Genomic DNA, 17,790 nt, shown 5'->3' with positions numbered 1-17,790 from the left:
CCCAATAGTCATTAGCAAAACCAAAATGGAGCTCAAAGAGGAAACCTGAATGTAGGTTGGTTGGTTATGATTTTTCTGGCTCCAACAGTGCTCTTTTCCATTCATTCTTTTATGTCACCAGCTCTCTTTCTAAAAGATGTTCTCTAAAGTAATTTTATGCAAGGATTAATTGTAATTAAAAAAAAACTTATTAGAAAGTGTTGGTAGAGTATGATAAGATATGGCAATAGCGCCACTCCAGAAGGATTGATTAAAGCAGGAGAAGAATATACAAAGACTGATCCAGAAAACTAGAAAGTGTTGGTAGAGTATGATAAGATATGGCAATAGCGCCACTCCAGAAGGATTGATTAAAGGAATGTTGCTTTTGTGAACTTGGTTCAGCTTGGATAATCACAGAGAGTTATTTGCAACTGGGTATTTTCCTGCTCCGATACATGTTTGATAAAAGCTCGTCTCCACCAGACCTCAAATGCCTTCTGAATGTTTGGACAGTCGTCGCCCTTGTTTAGAAATCTATCAAACCAATTGAGCAAGATACCCTGTTGCTGCTGCAAGGGCAGTGTAAGAATGGTTTGGCTTATCCCCTCTTCAACCAGTTTCTTATCAATAGATCTAAAAGAAGCCCTCCTCATCCATCCAAAGTCTTCATAAAGAGCTTCTAGCCACGTAGATAGCAAAGAAAATCTTGTTTCTTTGGGCACAAGCAATTGTCTGCTCCCAATTGCAATGCATAGCTGAGCAGTGATTCTACTGATTTCGTGTCGGTACATGGTTGGGATCTTTGAATGGAGGACTGCGAGCTCCTTCTGATCAGCCCACAATTTCACAAACTCATCACCCATTTTCTTGTCTACCAGAATATCAACAATCCACTGCATGTTATCAGCTTCTCTTGCTATCTCCGCCATCAAAACCCCGCGATCCCTCCTACTGTCATCCATGCCCGTGGCTTCAGATAAGCACAAGACAAGAGAACTCAGACACCGATGGCAAAGATGGTAAAGGGTTTCTTTAGAGACATCAAGCCTATTATTGCTGCCACTGGCTGCATCTTCTCTAAGCAACCGAGAGATGAGAGTCTTCATTTCCCGACGTGCCCTATCGTCTTTTGCTTGAAGAACACCGGTCAGCAGTCTCATAAAGATCTCATCGGCTCTTGCAGAAGTGGATGGTTCAGATGACACTCTGAGGAGAACTTCACCGGCCAAGTCATCATGAAGCTGAAGTTCATTGAGCTGAGATATAACTTTCCCCTCTTCTTCCTCAGACCATGGAACAGCTTTCAAATACTCCAGGCATGAGCCAATCCCCTCATCATACATGATAGCAGCAGATACCTACAGCACAAAGGTAATTTTACAAATATTCAACATCGCAAACTCAATGAACAAAAAACATATTACTCTTCCATATAGTCCAAACATATCCTCAATAACCCAAATTAAGACAGCTGCCCAGCTAAAATCAGACAGCAAAAAATCCCAAAAAAAAAAAAAAACAGAACAAAAATACAATCTTTTGCACTGCAAAATGGAAGATGGGACTGTTTGTTTTTAAAAACGTTTTTGGTTTTTTCGTTTGTACTATTTTTATGATATATCAAGTTAATTTTCTTTATTTCTCTAATTTTGGTAAAATTAGTGTTGCTTGTTTTCAAATTTCATGTAGCTTTTACACATTGCTCAAAGACAGAGACTTGTTCAGTAAACTAAACTGACTCTCCAATTAATTGGGGTAGCCTCAGAATTTTTCCTGGTATTCACACTTATACCATTTATCTCAAAAGTGAAAACCCATAACCAAACAAAAGATTTCTGCCGCACCCAAACACTTTCTCAGCAACCAAACACAAGATAAGACAAACCAGAAATAGAAATGCTGATAGCTACAGTAAAGAAAGGCAAAAGTAAAAGCCAAAGCACATACCTTTAGCAAGCCCAAAACCCTAGAGACCTCCTCACCCATCAACCTCCTCTTCAAATCTTCACAATACATCAACACCACAGTTTCCACATACACCTCAACATCGTCGCAGTCCGAAATCTCGACAGAGTGAGAAACCCCGCGATCTTTTCGGAGCTTATCGGCGAAAAACCGGCTTTTCGCGGCCAAAACGCTCTTGTGCACGTCCATGGTGACCCTGAACCCGTCCTTGGCTACCACAGTGAGCCTTACGTCACCGGATACTAGACCTCCCCAATTGGGGTTTCGGAACGGTGCGTTTTGGAGGAGTTTGTGGACTTTTTCGTGGACTTTTCGGTCTGCGAGCTTGGAGTCTCGGTGTTGCTCATCGGACATCATCTCGTAGAGCGTATGGGACTGACTCGGTCGAGTTAAAGACTGAGTCGACCCGGCGAGTTGAGGTGGTTGGGGAGGAGAAGAGAGGGTCTTGGAGGGCGAGGAAGTGGGAGAGTAGAGCTTGGATATGGATCTTGATGGTGAGAATGAGAGCGTTTGATCGGAGATGAAGCCCTGTTTGATCATGGCTGAGACCTCTCGAGATTTCAGTGCGTTCTCGGCGGCCATTGGAGCTCTGGGAGCTCACTGAGAGTATTGAGTGGCTGAGCAAGAAACCAAGTACTGGGATTCAAGTGATGGGTTCTTGGAGGATTGAAGAGAGAGTGAAGTGGGTAAGAAAATCAATCAAGAAGTGAAATTTTCAGAGAGAGAGAGAGAGAGTGAAGAGGAAAATTATGGGGGTGTGGAGAGAGGAGAGAGTGAAGAGGGTAATTAATAAAGGATAGTTTCCTGGGAAGTAGAAGTGAAATATTTTCCGGGAAAGTGGAGAACGTAGGAATCCAAGAAAATTGAGAGAGAGAGAGAGAGAGAGAGAGAGAGAGAGGTCTGTTAATGGTGTAAATGTTTAATAACGAACCTAAGAAAACAAAAAAAACTGTTTCTTTTGTAAAAGGAAGAAGGTAGCATTATTAGGGAGGGGACTAAAATAGCTGCACACTGGGTACCTTTTTTGTTTTGTTTACTTTGCTGTAATTATGAGTATGGAGAATGAGGAGGAAGGAGGCTATGGACCCATATGTATGATATAAATAATCTTTTATTAGATGGCTCAGTCTCTGCTTATAAGTGCTAAACTTCATTAGAAAAAATATGAAGTTGTCAGAGGACAGAGGCCATGCCGATGCCACCCATTAGTTTATTTGTGCCTCTTCTTTTCTCTAAAATGGATCTTACAAACTTATTTTAGATGGGTTTTAGTTTGTTTTGATTTTTGATCTTGGATGTTTGGTGATAATGGTTTTGGTTTAGCCCAGTAGGGTTGGAGATTCTTTATGTTTGTTTGGTGCAGAGCAGACTGCAGAGAATGCAAATCCAGATTTTAGTAAACAATAATCACAGTTGGTAACAATGATGATAACAATGTGAGATTTTTTTTTTTTTTTTCTTCCTTTTTTTATATATATTTTTTCTGTTTTGGCTGGGGATTGATAAAAAAGAGAGAGTTAGTTGCAGTAGTATACACTGTCGTATGTTTGGTGCCTGATGCTATAAGCCTGCCATTGCAACAAACTACAAGCATCCAATGATTGCCCCCCTAATCTTAAGGGCGTGTCTCGGATGAGAAACAGTCATTTGGGTTCAATCTAACTTAACAAAAGTTTTATATAACTTACTTGCATTATGTATGGCAATGCCATGTTTAGTTATCAGAATATTTTTTTCACATTGTTTTGTTGAGACTGTGCTACGGTAATCGCTGGTTTTTAACTGCTGATGCATTGTGGGGATTTTTATGCATCCAACAGTAAAAAATTGTGCCCGTCAACGATTGATGATAGCATTATTCTTCGTTTATGTAAAGATGATTTACTTCTAAGGTAGTAGGGGATGCAAAGATGACTTGGACGGGAGGGAATGCCATAGAAGAATTAGCAATGAATGTTACAACCAAGCATGATAATAATTCATAAAACAAAATGAAGAGCCACATGGGTGGACCAAACCGAGCAAGGATATTCAAGACAGCACCAAGAAGGCATCATTGTGGTGTGCAGGGGTTGCCCCATTGGCCTTCTTGTGCAAAGTCAATAATATGTAATAGAATGAGGCTTGAGATTATTATTTTTTGGTCAAAGAATGAGGCTTGAGATAAACCGCCCAATAAATGCAAAGAAATAGGTAAAGATGTACATAAAACTGGAGCTACAACTACCTGTGTGTGAGAAAGAAGCATTAACTAGTAGGGTGACTGTTGGTTGCTTGGAGCTTCCACATGAGCAGCTTGCAATAATTTTGGTATGCATTGCTTCTCACTCACAAATACTTTTGTGGGTTCATTAAAAAAAAACAATTTTTTAAAGAAAGAAAAATAAAACCCTTCTTCTTCTGTGGGACTTACAACATGACAAAAGACCCACAGGTGCAGATGCATATACAACAATTTGTTGGGAGAGTTTTTGGCCATGTTTTTAACATTCAAATCACAACAGAATGGCATTTTGTGACATTCTTGCTACTCATGATCGATTTTAAGATTTCTATACATATAAAAGTTCCACACGACAGAATTAGAGAAATTAATGTCTCTTTCTATACTTTTGTCGGACTCAACAAACATGACAAAAGACTTTCAAAAGTGTAATGAAAAGGAGATGTGATATTTCAGCTAAATATTTTGGATGCTTTCCTATGAACTTTTCCAAAGCATTGCAATTCGTTATGACTTTTCGATTGGTTGTTTTATACAGGTCTAAAACAACCAAGAAAAACCTTGTGAATGTTACCTAACAGTTTCTTTTAGGTTCCCGTCTTTGTCTGACATAGTATTAGAGCTCTATTTACATGACGTCTTTGTTCGAAACCACCCGTCCTTATTGTTCACTTCTCTGTTGATTTGCAAGGTGAATGGTGAGGGGGGCGGTATCTAATCATTTCTCTCCATCTACATTTGTCTGCTTCTTGGCCTCTTCACAGGTAGGAAGAGACTATACATTGTTGGCTCTTTCCCTGACAAATTAAGTTTTGATATCTGAATGTGATATGTGTCCACGTTTCGGTATGCATGTATTCAAACTCACAGAAGCATGAGAAAAAAATGCAAACTTGAATTTGTTGTTGAGACTGGACGTCTGGTGTTCCATTCATAGTAGAATTGAGACATGGTGAACAAAGAAAGTAGAGAACATGCATAGATTAAGAAAGACAGAAACATAAACAAACAGGATGAATGAATTTAATTTATTTACAGAACTTTTAGAGTAAAAACTGACATAGATTACAGAAACATTACACTTTGCTGACATCACACAAAATAACGGTTAAAAACCTGATCAAGTTCCATCAACAAAGTGCAACAGCCTCCAGGATTAGCCCTCTATGAAATATTGTCAACCTTAACGCACAAGCAGATCAATTAGTTTGACCTGAATTCTTCAGCAAGATGATGGGGCATTTCCAGAGCCTGTCTTCATGGTTTCGCAATTGAGATGCAGTTCAAGTACTCAAATGTGCAGCAGATGATATTTCTAATTGAGAAAGCAAACAAGGTGTAAATTATGCTGGCAACAGCATAAAACTTTTAGAAAATGTTTGTCTGTAAATCTTGCATCTCAGGATCCACAGCATTTGCTTCCTTTTCGGCTTCAGTTTTTGCAAAGAGAGGCGCATCGAGTTGAGGAGGGTTCTGCACATTAGTATAACCATATTGAATTTTCTTAATTTATAAGCTTGAATTACAATTCACATATATGATTCATTTTATACTTCATGCATTGCAATTTGCAAGGTTTTTGGTGTTACCATGCAACGAACGAGAGCCCAGTTGACACCCTTGAAGAAGGGGTGGCGCTTAATTTCATTTGCTCCTTCCTGTGAGCCCAGTCTATTTTTGGGATCGCGGTGCAACAACCGATACATTAACTGCTTTGCTTGAAGACTTGCCTGCATCAAGACACAATGCCTTTAGCATATAGAGAGGTAAGTTTTCACTCTGTATTTTCTATATATGTTTAACTCAGAACTCTAGTTTGGTAAGGAAAAATAAAGTCTATGTTCTATGAACTGCTATTTTCTGTAGATCCTAATGACTCCTCCAACTACAACATACAAACAATCATAAATACGTTTTGAGACGCATATGCACATAGAGACATATATATGCAAAGAAATACACATTTATATAGGTATGTACATGCATACATGCAAACAGTAAATCTCACCGATATACTTCCTGGAAACTTAAGATCCTTGTGAAGAATATTGGCAAATGTCTTTTGCCTTGTTTTTCCCCTGAATGGTGTATAGCCATAGAGCATTTCATAGATAAGAATACCTAAAAAAAGATGCAGTAGATCAGCAAATTAAGATTCCAGATGGAAGGTGATTAGTTTAAATTTAGTCTTGCATGTGTTTGTGCTGAAGTAAATGCTACTATATGCTTGCTTGTTTAGAGTCCAGTCATTTGATGCACAACTCATGCAAATTCATAAACAAATTTGAAGAGTTACGGCATTCCCATGATGAGGAGATGAAGATATTTCCTCATCATTCTTATGCACAGGTCACATATTATAAGTAGAAAGAATCGTTGAACACAAAATAGAATAAATTACTGACCAAGAGCCCACCAGTCCACTGCACTAGTATGGCCTGCTCCAGTTATGATTTCCTGGAAGGAAGTGGAAAATACATAGAGCAGTCAATATAAAGATCCTGAAGTTTGACATAACTTGAAAGTTCTAATCTATTCGCAATTTAATTGTGAAGAGAGAAACATCTCATCAGGAAGGTAATGAAACAGTTTTGGTGAGATGTTGTTGACAAACCATCTCATTTGAGAAACAAGAACAACTATATCTTCTTACTTCCTGATGATGGGAATTTTATTTTACTTTTATCCTACATAAGATTTCTATACCTTTATAAACTTACAACTGTAGAACATTAAATCATCTGGAAGGTATAATGAAACAAAATTCCATTGAGATGGTAGGGTATCGGAAGCAGGGATAAATTTCCTATTTCCTTCCGGCTGATCAGAGTTCTATACGACTTGATTCCACATTAAATTTCTACACTTTAACTAGCACAACTAGCAAGTTTTTAGCAACCAAACTCCTAATGGTAACTGGATTAAAAACTTTCAAGCCTAGCTATATTTAGTATGTTATGAACTTCCCCAAGATGTTTTCACTTTCTGTATGACTAGCAATCAAACCAGAGGAAGCTTAAGCAACTAAACATGGAGATTTCTCATGTCTATCTAGCAATTGAATGATTTCCTGTGGCATGTTATAGAATGGAACATAATAAGGGAATTCATCATAGCATATGCAACAGAGAAATATCGAAGTTCAATAATTTGCGTTACTGGTGCTTATATCATGCACTTTGCCTATTAAAAAAAAAGGTGTTGGTTATTTCAAGATAAGGGCATGAAGCATGCATTTCTTCAATCAAGGAACTATTAAGAAAAATAATTAAAAAGATGATGACAAAGTGTCAGACCGGAGCTATGTACTCTTCAGTGCCAACAAAGGAATTTGATGCTCTCATTGGTTCAGCCATGAAGATTGGATTCTGTTGACCTTTATGTTGTTTTTTCTTTTCGTTTATTCTTGGGAGTAAAAGCTGAAAGGAGAACATAACCCAGTTAATAACAACTCTAGGAGGTGCCAATAAGATGAAATAGAATGGTGTCAATTTAACCTTTTATATTTTAAACAAAACCAAGGAGTGGAAAAGACTTTTTCTCTTCTAAAAAGATCAAGGAATTTTTATTTCAATTATTTTTCTTTAAAATATAGATCTCCGAAGTAAGAAGATTAACAGGTGCGATACCTGCGGTTTGCAAGATGTTAAACAGGATAAATCAAAATCTGTCAGGGACACATGCCCATTGCTCTGAAGTAAAACATTTTCAGGCTTCAAATCCCTGTAAATTATACCTACAAGGAAGAAAACCAGAAGGGTCAATATAATAAGTTGAAGATGGAAGCATACATATGTGATTGCTACACTTTGTCAGGCAACTGCGTATTAATATGAAATATTCCACTACAAACTTGAATTTGGTTTAATAGACATTTTAAAAATTCATGCTGTCAAATAAAAATTTCTTTAAATGTTAAATATTAATTGGTATTGCATAATCGCGTCATTTTCCTTATTTATATGCATAAATTAAATTTAAAAATATGTGTGAATGATGCACACAACTTACCCTGACAGTGAAGATACTCCAATGCAACAACTACCTCTGCAACATAAAATCTACAAGCATCAACAACACAACACAGAATTCAGTCATTTCTTAATAATGAAAGTGGTAAGACCAAAGAATGGGAATCAAACTAGCATACACTTGACCAACTCAAATTAGATATTATTTATTTAGCATCAATGAAAGTGCAGCTGCTTTTGAAACCATGTTTTCTGCTCAAAATTATCATAAAAAATTTCCAATTGTGTCTTTTACCTAAGAATTATTATCATTTTTCATGTAATTTACCTCACAGAATCTTCCTTAAGGACCTTCGTGGGTTGTCTATCCAAAAGCACGAAGAGTTCTCCACCAGGGTAGTAATCAGTAATCAGGCAAACATGTGTTTTGGTCTGCAAAGAATTTATAGATGTTGGAGTTTGAAGAAATGCATATGTAAGTAAAGCAACATCATTGCCTCTTGGAAACTTGAAAACCAGCAGCAATCTAAATGCAATGAGCCAAAAGCAAGAAAATGAATTTACAATTTCAAGCAAAGGTTTCTCTCTAGGGTGCTTAATCAAATAATTATCACCAGCAGTACGTCCTGACAGTTCCTCCAATTATCAGTAATTTATAACTATCTTTTTACAGGTATTATTTATACTAGAGATTCTAACCTGAAATGAAGCATACAATGCAGGAAGAAAAGGGTGATCCAACATGTCGAGGATCTCTCTCTCTGCACAAGCTCTGTGCACCTGCAAGAAAGGAATGAAAGGAGTCCTGTAAAGAGATATGAAAGTGGCAGTATAAAATGTTCCTAAAAACTTGACTCCTAATGATGAGTAAAAACAAGGTAAGCAGGGTACACAAAATCAGTTTCAGATTTTCACTACGTACCTTGTTACGATTGAGCATGACGCCCTTATCCATAGCCTTCATTGCGAAGTAGTGGCCAGTTCCACAGAGTTCCACCAAATGTACACTGACATAAGCACATATAATGTTGAATGATTAAGCTAAGTTCACAATTAAAAAAACTGTTCTTACTCATTAATGCATCAACCCATGCCAGGGAGGCATGAAAGTTAGTTAAAACATGGCATGAGAAGTTAATATTAAAGATCTATAAATTTTATCCCTCAATGGATTTGAATCAGATCCACCAAGTAACTAAAATTCCTCAATTTCCATGTACTAATACTGAAAATCTGAGGTAAAAATGCGACAAAAGAAAATACGAACCTGCCAGTATCACCGGATCCCAAGGGCTTTATAGGCCTAAAATGTTTCAATCCTATCTGCTCTCCACTATCCAGAATCTGCAATATCAGGGTTTACTCAGAAATCTACCATGATATAGAGGATGAAGATATTCAAGAAACACTATAGAAGAAAGCCCTGGTACTTGTTTTAAACAATTTATGTAGAAGATAAATCCATGTTATGTTTGTCAACCGATAATAAACTTGTGAACCAAAGTTATTATAATGGATTTATGACAAAGAGAGATGTGTTTTTCCATTACATGCTGCCCACTAACCGATGCATAACTGAAAAAATCAATACCTTTTCGATGGCTCTCCAAGAGGGGCTATTCTTTCTATGAGGCTTTGGGTGAACAACCTTTGAATGGTTCATCCACAGATCTTCTGGTTTCTGCAGGTAGAGAAAACTGCTGTCACATTTGTAAACCTGTAATATTTTAAAAGACATGGATTAACAACAAGCCATTACCATATTTGCATCAGGAAGTTCTCTCGCTGCGTCATCAACATTTTCTGCAGTTGCTCTGACCTGACAGTAGACATCAAGCAAATTTGTAAAACTTATAAATCCTGGTGTATATTGTATACAATAAGTTTAACACTGGAAATACATTCAAGAGCATAATTTAGGAATATAAAATAGAAATGAAAATTATGAAGAAAGTTCAGACCAGTTTTTCACTCTCTTTTACGGTATCTTCAGGAATAGAGTTTTTCAGAGGCTCAATGTGCTCACTGCCATCTAGTTGTACCCCAATAAAATATTGAACTTCCCCCTGTTTACATAAACAAGTAAAATGTCATATGTCATTCAGTTCCACCATCTTTTCTGTTGTTGGTATTTGTCTGTTTGTTTTTTATTATCAAACAGTAAGAGTGTTTTCTTTCATCTAAAGATTATCTGAGAGAATACCTTTTGATCACGCATAGGCTGCAGATGAAACACGTTCCAGAACTTTTTACCTGGATTGAGAGCAAAAAGACTTGAGCTAATCACAATATTAGGGTTTAAGTTCAAATTTAGCATTACTATAAAAATATTGTTAGTTGCCTTCCACAATGAACTCAGTCTTTCATGCTGATACTGTGTATGCTATATACATTCAAAATTGCAAAAGAAAGCATACCACTTTTCGTATAATTGATGAGCTGTACAGTAACTTCAGTCTGGTTGTCAATTGCATCTCTTATTTTCCTCACAGTTGCTGGATCAGTCTCAGGTCCTTGCAGGAACCTACGATATCCAAAGCAACAACATGAATCAGAATGCTCTTCTAAGTTCTAAAATTTTGGGATGATCAGCACTGGTAAAGCAAATGCCTTTGATTAAGGTTATTAGCATCATTGAGCACCTCAATGCCACTTGCCAGACCAGCAAAATAACTTAGCTTGTAGCTGAAATGCATTTACCAAAGGAACGTAGAAAAGAGCACGGAGGTATCAATTGTACCCTTCATGATCTGTATTTCACTATATACATCTTCAGAATTCATTTCCATTGCATTGAATTTCAGATGTCTAAGTTTAAATTACCAATTTCAAAGTGCCATTTTCAAATGAAATGAAATTTACATTCAGGTTAAAGTGGCACCAACGTACTCTCTAATGGGAACTAATAGTTTATAAATAAGCACACCTGCAGTTTCTTCCCAATATTTCTTCGCGACTGTACTCTGTAAGCTCCAAGAAGCTGTCGGATGCAAATATCTGAAATACAAAGACTCAGAGATATCACATACTTGCATCTTAATCTCGATGGCGAAAATTCATATCATAAAATTTGTATAGCATTGTTAAAATAAAGCCAATTGTTTTAAATGGCAATCTTACAATGGGATTATCAGGCAGCCTCGGATCAGTAATGACGAAGTTTTTCTCTATACGTTCCAGTGTTGTAGCAAGATCAATACCCTTCCTCATTTCCTTTTGTCTTACTTTGTCATCAAGACTGTCAGGTCTCTCCTCATCATTGTCACTCTCATAGGTATCCTCAGGAACTCCAGCGTCAAAGCTTTCCTCAATGGTTTGACTTTTCCTAATCCTCCTACAGCATGGAGAAATAGGATTGGAAAATAAAAGCCTTATTAATTAGGTGCAACTAAGGAATGCAGAGTGAATGTTGAAGTTGTGAAGTAAAATATACCCCATGAAAGAAAGTCGGCTGGTTTTTTTCTGTTTCTTTTCAGGCAACTCGCTGATACGCTGCATTGAGATTTTAGGATGATCCCCACGTGAATTCCGTCTAGGTGGAGCCACACTCTCTGAGTTTCTCCTCCCTAGCGCTTCTGTGCTCTCCTCTGTCCTGCCACCTCCTGACTTTCTAAACAAGGGGTGATTCATTGACTCGCTAAGTGACCGGGGTCTTTTCACTGCCTGCACTAGTTCAGATACTGAATTTGAAGCCATTTCTTTCTGACGAGCTGCAATAAGAATAGTTATCAGTTAGCTCAAAGAAAAACTGGAAAAAGAGTTTTATGCCATGTCTTATCACTTCAAAAACTAAGACAGTCTGGCAATTATTGTCATGATTCACACTTAGTCCATCAAGTGGCAATGTCAAATATGCCGGCGGGGTTCCATATTCGGAGAAAAAAAGCTAGAGTTTGATGGCAATTTAGCACAAAAACCTTTGACTAGTAGAAAGCAATACTATGTTTAACAACATTTATGTTGATCTCTACCACCAAACCAATGCTCAGTTCAAGGTATGGCTTAGTTTAGAGAAAATACATAACATAAAGATAATTCACAGAGTGTCCACGTTCTTGCTGGAAACAAAAATTATAGTGTTCCACAATTTCAACTTGGGAGGTTGCAATGAGACAACAATGGGAATGAGAAATTCTGGTCTGTAGAAATACAGATTTCTCCATTTCCGATTAGGAATTAAATGGTTTTTGTTTTTTTGAATAGTTGTAGTAATTGCAAAGCTCACAGGAGCAAATTTCTTTATCAGTCTCATCATTTTTTATCAAACAGTGTAGTTCATGGCTAATATTGGTTCAATTATTTGCCCCAACAGAATCTGGTAAAGAAAACAAAAACAAAAGGGGAAGGGTACAATACCATCATATCGAATCAAAGACTCAGGCAATCCATTTGGACGCAGCATCTTATCCTTGGACCCCTCAGTATGCTTGCTCACCTCCACTTGCATTCTGCCAAATCAGCAAACAACGTATCAAAATTATATCCCATGCATGCAAAAAATTCCCCATCGAACATTCCCCCCTTGTCTTCCATGCCATGTCCATGTCCATGTCCATCCATCACCATCCATCGAGTATCGAATTCGAATGGCAGCAAGAACATATACATGGCTACTTGGCAAAGTTCATAACAGGAAGGTCCACAATCTAGTGCAATGATATTGAAATTGAAACTGGAAAGTGAAGTTGATAGAATGGGGCTGCCCAGTTTGGAACAAAAGTAGGATCATTATTATTGGACTTTACATGTGTGTATGTTTGGCCACTTGCTGCCACTCAGTCAATCAGGTGCTTGAGCATGTTTCTACAGTAGAAATTCTACTACCCCACACCTCACATACATATATGATTACATAAATCAATTAAAAAAATTCTGTTATTTCATATGTTATGTTGTTGGACTGTTAATATGAACCGTTTCTCTTATTTCATATGTTATATTGTTAGACTGTCGATTTAAACTGCAACTTAGGCAGATTTTTTTTTTTTATCAACTTTATTAAGGAGATCATTATTTCAACATGTTTGGCTTACACATTGGTAATAAGTCAAACTAACATTCAAATATAAGAAGATAAAAAAAGATCCAAAAAGAAGGAGACTAACCCAATGAATTTGAGAACTTTCCCAGTCTCGTCCTTGATGGGGGCAATAGTGAGTAAATTCCAAAAAGGGGTCCCATCTTTCTTATAATTCAGCAGCCTACCACAGTAACTCGTGTTCCTTTCCAAAGCCCCCCTTATCTGCGCCACGTCTTCCGGGTCCGTGCCCGCTCCTTGTAAAAACCGGCTGCAAACAGTGGACCGCACAAATCCCAAATTGTCAAAACTACCCTCCTCCGAATTCAGACCGTTATTACCGTTAACAAAACCCTCCCAAAAAAAAAAATTTAACACAGTAAAAACACTTCAAAATCAAGCAAATGTAGTTGGCGAGTGCAGTGAGCTTGGCTATCATTTGCACCCAAGTTCGTTTGCACCTAAGTTCGAGTTCTTCGATAAATTAAATTAATATAAAGTGAATTAGGTCAAATGAGGAGGGTGATGAGTTTCCCAGTTTGCATCCAAGTTCAAGTTTTCAGTAAATTAGATTAATTAAGAGTAATTTAGACTATTGAAAAAAAAAAAAGAGTAAAACAGTACCAGTTTCTGCCGATAACCTCTTTGGAAGTGTACCCGGTCATTTTGAAAAAGCCGGCACTGGCGTACATAATCGGGTAATCGGGTTTGGTAGCGTCCGAAACCACGAACGTCTGCTGAAAAGTCGACAGCGCGTCTTTCAAATCGTTCGAAGCTCTCGGTATCCCTCTCTCTTTCCCTCCGAAGACGTCGTCCGAAGAGAACTCGCCGGAGCTCTGAACCGAATTGTTAGATGTCCTTCTAGAAGAAGCGGCGCCGCTCTGACCCGGTTTGGGATTCGGGTCGTCGGGTCCTCCCGAGGTCCGAGCGCCCACCCCTTGCAGCTTCCCCGTCTCGGTGTCCGTCTTCAGCACCAGGCCCCACTCCGCGGCTCTCTGCGCGGCGTCGTCGGAGGGAGCGGACGACTTGTCGTTCCCGCCGACGGCGGAGATTGTGTGGTGAATGGACGGTGGAGATGGGACTGTGGGGTGGGCGTCGTCGTCCTTGAGGGCCATCCATGAGGTGGTGATGTCGTCGGCTCGGGTGGACTTGGAGGTGAGTTTGGGTACCGGCTCGGGTTCGAGGGTGGTGCCACCACTTGGGTCAATCCAGCTTTGCCACGTGTGTTGGGAGCGGAAAGGTGAGGTGGAAGTGGAGAGGGTGGAGGAGGAGGAGGAGGAGGAGGGGTTGAAGACTTCGAGGGAGCCGCGTGAGTCTCTTGGGAATGGTGTGATGAGAGGGGGTGGCGTTGTGTCTGGTTCGCCTTCCATAATATTATCTCTGCATGAATAGAAAATAACAAAAGAAAAATAAATAAGTAAAGCCTGCAATATAAACCTTGTATAATTTTATCTAAACAAATGTTGTGTGTTTATATCACCATGTCCATGAAAATGATGTTTTGATATTAGTAGATAGTGTTATATCATAATTGAGATGTTAGGTTGTAAATCTAAATTACTAAGAGAGTCCGACAAAAGTTCAAAGCTACATCGTCAGATTTCTTTAAAGATCATTTCTGCAAAAAATCAACCATACTAATTTCAATGTTTATCGCAAGTTTTGTCGTTGGATCATAGTTATATGTAGTTAAATAATGTCTCATTTAGCTTCTTATTTTTCGCAAGAATATAATAGTTAAAATGGGACAAAAGTAAATGATTCTAACAACGACAACACATTGCAAGTTGGACCCCGATATGGCTAAAACCTAGAAGATACTACAAAAAAATGGGAGTGAAATAGAATGAATGATCCATGTCTACACACATAAGTGACAAACAAAAGCTTATTTTCCTTGCACTCAATGACCGTCATTTGTGGGGCTGCAGTGTGTGAGAGAGCTGGTGTTGGATGGCTGGCTTTATGAACAATAGACTCGGGACAAGAGTGGTGATGTGCAAACTTTTGGATTGATGTGGACTTTTTTTAGAAACCAACCTATAAAGTAAATAGAAGGAATTTCGAGGGGTGTTTATGTCATCTCAAGTCTCAGATCACATAACCCAACTGGTGACTTTGTGTCAGTTAAGTTATACTTCTTTTCCGAGCACCTCTCATATTTCTAAGGGCAGAGTTTGGGCAAGAGAGACAAGTTAGGTGACTGAAATAATAGACATGCTGGCGCTGGCATGCACTTTGGATTTCAATGGCAAATTGTACCAACATAAATAAATAGCACCACAGCCCATGAGTGGGAAATAATTCACACAAGACATGATCACATGACATTTAACAAAAGCTTAGTTTTCTGCAACTCATTGAAACTTATGCACACAACATCAATTCATATGCCAAGCCAAATTAAGCTGTTATCGATTGTATTAAAATAAACAAGGAGTCTCAAGAAAATAAATTTATATATCATTCAGAATCTTTAAATTATTTCAAAATCCAGGATCCTAGAAAAAAAAAGAAAGAAGTGATCATGTTGATGAACTGAAACCATCATTGAACCTAAAAGCTTGTTTGATTCAGATTTCTTCCATTTTCTGAGGAACCCAGATGGAATATATTATTATTGTAGAATTGAAGAAATAGAAGAAAATAAGATGGCAAGTAGTACCTCAAGTGAACTTGTGTGCTGCTGCTAGAAACAATTGTCCTAAGAAGAATATAAATATCTACTCAACTACTCCATATATATGGAAAATAAGCTTAATTTTGATGGGTTTATATGAAGAAAATAATTAGGAGAGAGAGAGGAAGAAGAGAGAAGGGGACGAGAAGATAATGGGCAAGGGAGCACTTTTAATGGGCAAAAAGACTGAGATTAGAGAAACCACAAGAAAGATAGAATGATTGTCGGAAAGGTTTGGCCTCCCATCCCTCCCCATACCAAACTCTCACATGGCTCCTGCACATATTCCTATAACAAAACTGCATACCTTCTAATTATATGTATAGTTTTCTTTGCTTCTAAATCTCTCTTACCTTCAAAGATTTTCTGGCTTTCTTTATTTACAGAGTGGAAATGGGCTGGCAGGCAGCAACAAAAGCAGAAATAGAAGCAGAAGCAGAAAGCAGCGGCAGATCTAAGAGGCCTTCATCAAGCACAGCACGTTGGGAGCTCGCTCAACAATGCTTCTTATGTTTTTGTGTCTCTCTCACTAGTGGCACGTATTCATGTTCTTGGTAAGCAGTACAAAATATGAGACCAGATAGAAAGTAATATTTCTATGATTATGCATTGGAAAAGAGAAACGAAGGAGATATAACTATACACACACAGCTCGTGGGGGCTCGAACTTTCTCGAATGTTATCATTATTGTTACCATTTTTTTAAGAACCAAAAGATTATCTCTTTTGGGTCTTCAAAAGCTGCTGGTGGCTTAAAAACGTTACCAGGGTCTTGGATAACCTTTCCATAATTAGTAACTACAAAGTGAAAGTTATGGATAACTGTTTAAAGTTTGATAAAGATAATTGTAGTTGTAGGAGCACAATTGTCCTCGGGTGAAACTAGCACATATACAAAAAGTAAAGAAAGTAGTGGTATTTGTCTCGACTTTATTTGAAGAAATTTCAAGTTCGACTCACATAAATGATATTGTTCGATATCTAGTTGTGACTAGCTTCAGTATGGTAGTGCAGTTCTATTGGCCCACCAAATGTAGCGTAAGAATGCAAATGAATGAATTAAGAAAGTTAAGGAATCTATTTATGCTTGGGCAAGTTCCAATTTATGCTTGGCAAATGTAGTGTCTTGTTCAAAATCGTTCTTTCAATTTTTTCTAGTTTTCAAAATTATGGTATCATCAAAAGAAGAGGAGGAATAGAAACCCGAATCTATTCATGATGGATACAAGTTGATTGTTGGTTCATGATCAATACAAGTTGGTATTGGGAGAAAAACCTTACTCGTTGTATACAAGGGCTGTTTCAATAACTCAAATCATGATTAAGAAATGCTAGATACATGTTGTAAAAGTCTTAATTATTTCTACATATATAACTGTGTAAAGTAATATATATATATATATATATATATATATATATATATATATATATATATATAATATACAGAAATTCTCTTATGTGGACATCCGGACGTTATTATCGTGCGGACGCAGTGTATTTTGTACTACCCCTCTTTATTTTCCTGCCTGTTTACAATAGGATCCGCACGATAATAACGTGCGGACATCCGGATAAAAGAATAACTATATATATATATATATATATATATATATATGTTTACATGTCTAAATTTCTTGGTTCTAGTTACTCTTCGAAACGGAGTGGAACAAGGGAAGAGATTCTTGAACGAGGAAAATGATCCAATGATTTCAAAAGAATTGAACCATGAGCCGTATGAGGTGAAAATCTAATGTACGGTTTTGTAGAGTGACAATAAGGGTGACTTGGCTCAGGATGTTCTATTCTATACTGGCAGGAGAAGAGCCCAACTTGGTATTCTTAAAAATAAAAATAAAAATAAAAAATAGAGAAATTAGAACCAAGTTGATATAGATGGATGTCATTTACCTTTTGGTTATTATAACAAATATATAAATTCAATTATTAATTA

At 37.6% G+C, this 17,790-nt stretch overlaps 2 protein-coding genes across 3 annotated transcripts; both read right to left on the bottom strand.

Annotated features, from left to right (window-relative positions):
* Window positions 1–152: 152 nt before the first annotated feature.
* On the bottom strand, window positions 153–3,016 carry LOC110752802 (BTB/POZ domain-containing protein). The gene is made up of 2 exons (XM_021953532.2): window positions 1,930–3,016; window positions 153–1,340 (listed from the first exon to the last, which is right to left on the bottom strand). Exons 1-2 carry the CDS (start codon window positions 2,527–2,529, stop codon window positions 381–383), a joined length of 1,560 nt encoding a protein of 519 aa, XP_021809224.1. The 5' UTR covers window positions 2,530–3,016; the 3' UTR covers window positions 153–380.
* Window positions 3,017–5,172: 2,156 nt separating this feature from the next.
* Window positions 5,173–16,488, bottom strand: PHOT1 (phototropin 1). 2 transcript variants are annotated; one of them, XM_088253984.1, is made up of 23 exons: window positions 16,193–16,488; window positions 13,784–14,539; window positions 13,248–13,430; window positions 12,499–12,590; window positions 11,576–11,852; window positions 11,263–11,476; window positions 11,069–11,139; window positions 10,560–10,666; window positions 10,346–10,395; window positions 10,104–10,208; window positions 9,902–9,961; window positions 9,734–9,823; window positions 9,410–9,486; window positions 9,065–9,149; window positions 8,842–8,922; window positions 8,471–8,574; window positions 8,183–8,232; window positions 7,801–7,907; window positions 7,468–7,590; window positions 6,577–6,628; window positions 6,180–6,292; window positions 5,761–5,901; window positions 5,173–5,644 (listed from the first exon to the last, which is right to left on the bottom strand). In XM_088253984.1, the coding sequence occupies exons 2-23, from the start codon at window positions 14,527–14,529 to the stop codon at window positions 5,540–5,542; spliced, it is 3,033 nt and encodes a 1,010-aa protein (XP_088110110.1). In that variant the 5' UTR covers window positions 14,530–14,539; window positions 16,193–16,488; the 3' UTR covers window positions 5,173–5,539. The 2 variants fall into 2 exon arrangements, with proteins under 2 accessions (XP_088110110.1, XP_088110111.1); XM_088253985.1 differs by lacking the exon at window positions 16,193–16,488 and adding an exon at window positions 15,825–16,110.
* Between the last annotated feature and the right edge of the window lie 1,302 nt (window positions 16,489–17,790).

Source organism: Prunus avium, chromosome 6, assembly GCF_965620075.1.
Source record: "Prunus avium chromosome 6, drPruAviu1.hap1.1, whole genome shotgun sequence".
NCBI lineage: Eukaryota > Viridiplantae > Streptophyta > Magnoliopsida > Rosales > Rosaceae > Prunus > Prunus avium.
The sequence above is the reverse complement of the archived record's forward strand: the minus strand, read 5'-3'. Positions and strand labels throughout refer to the sequence as shown.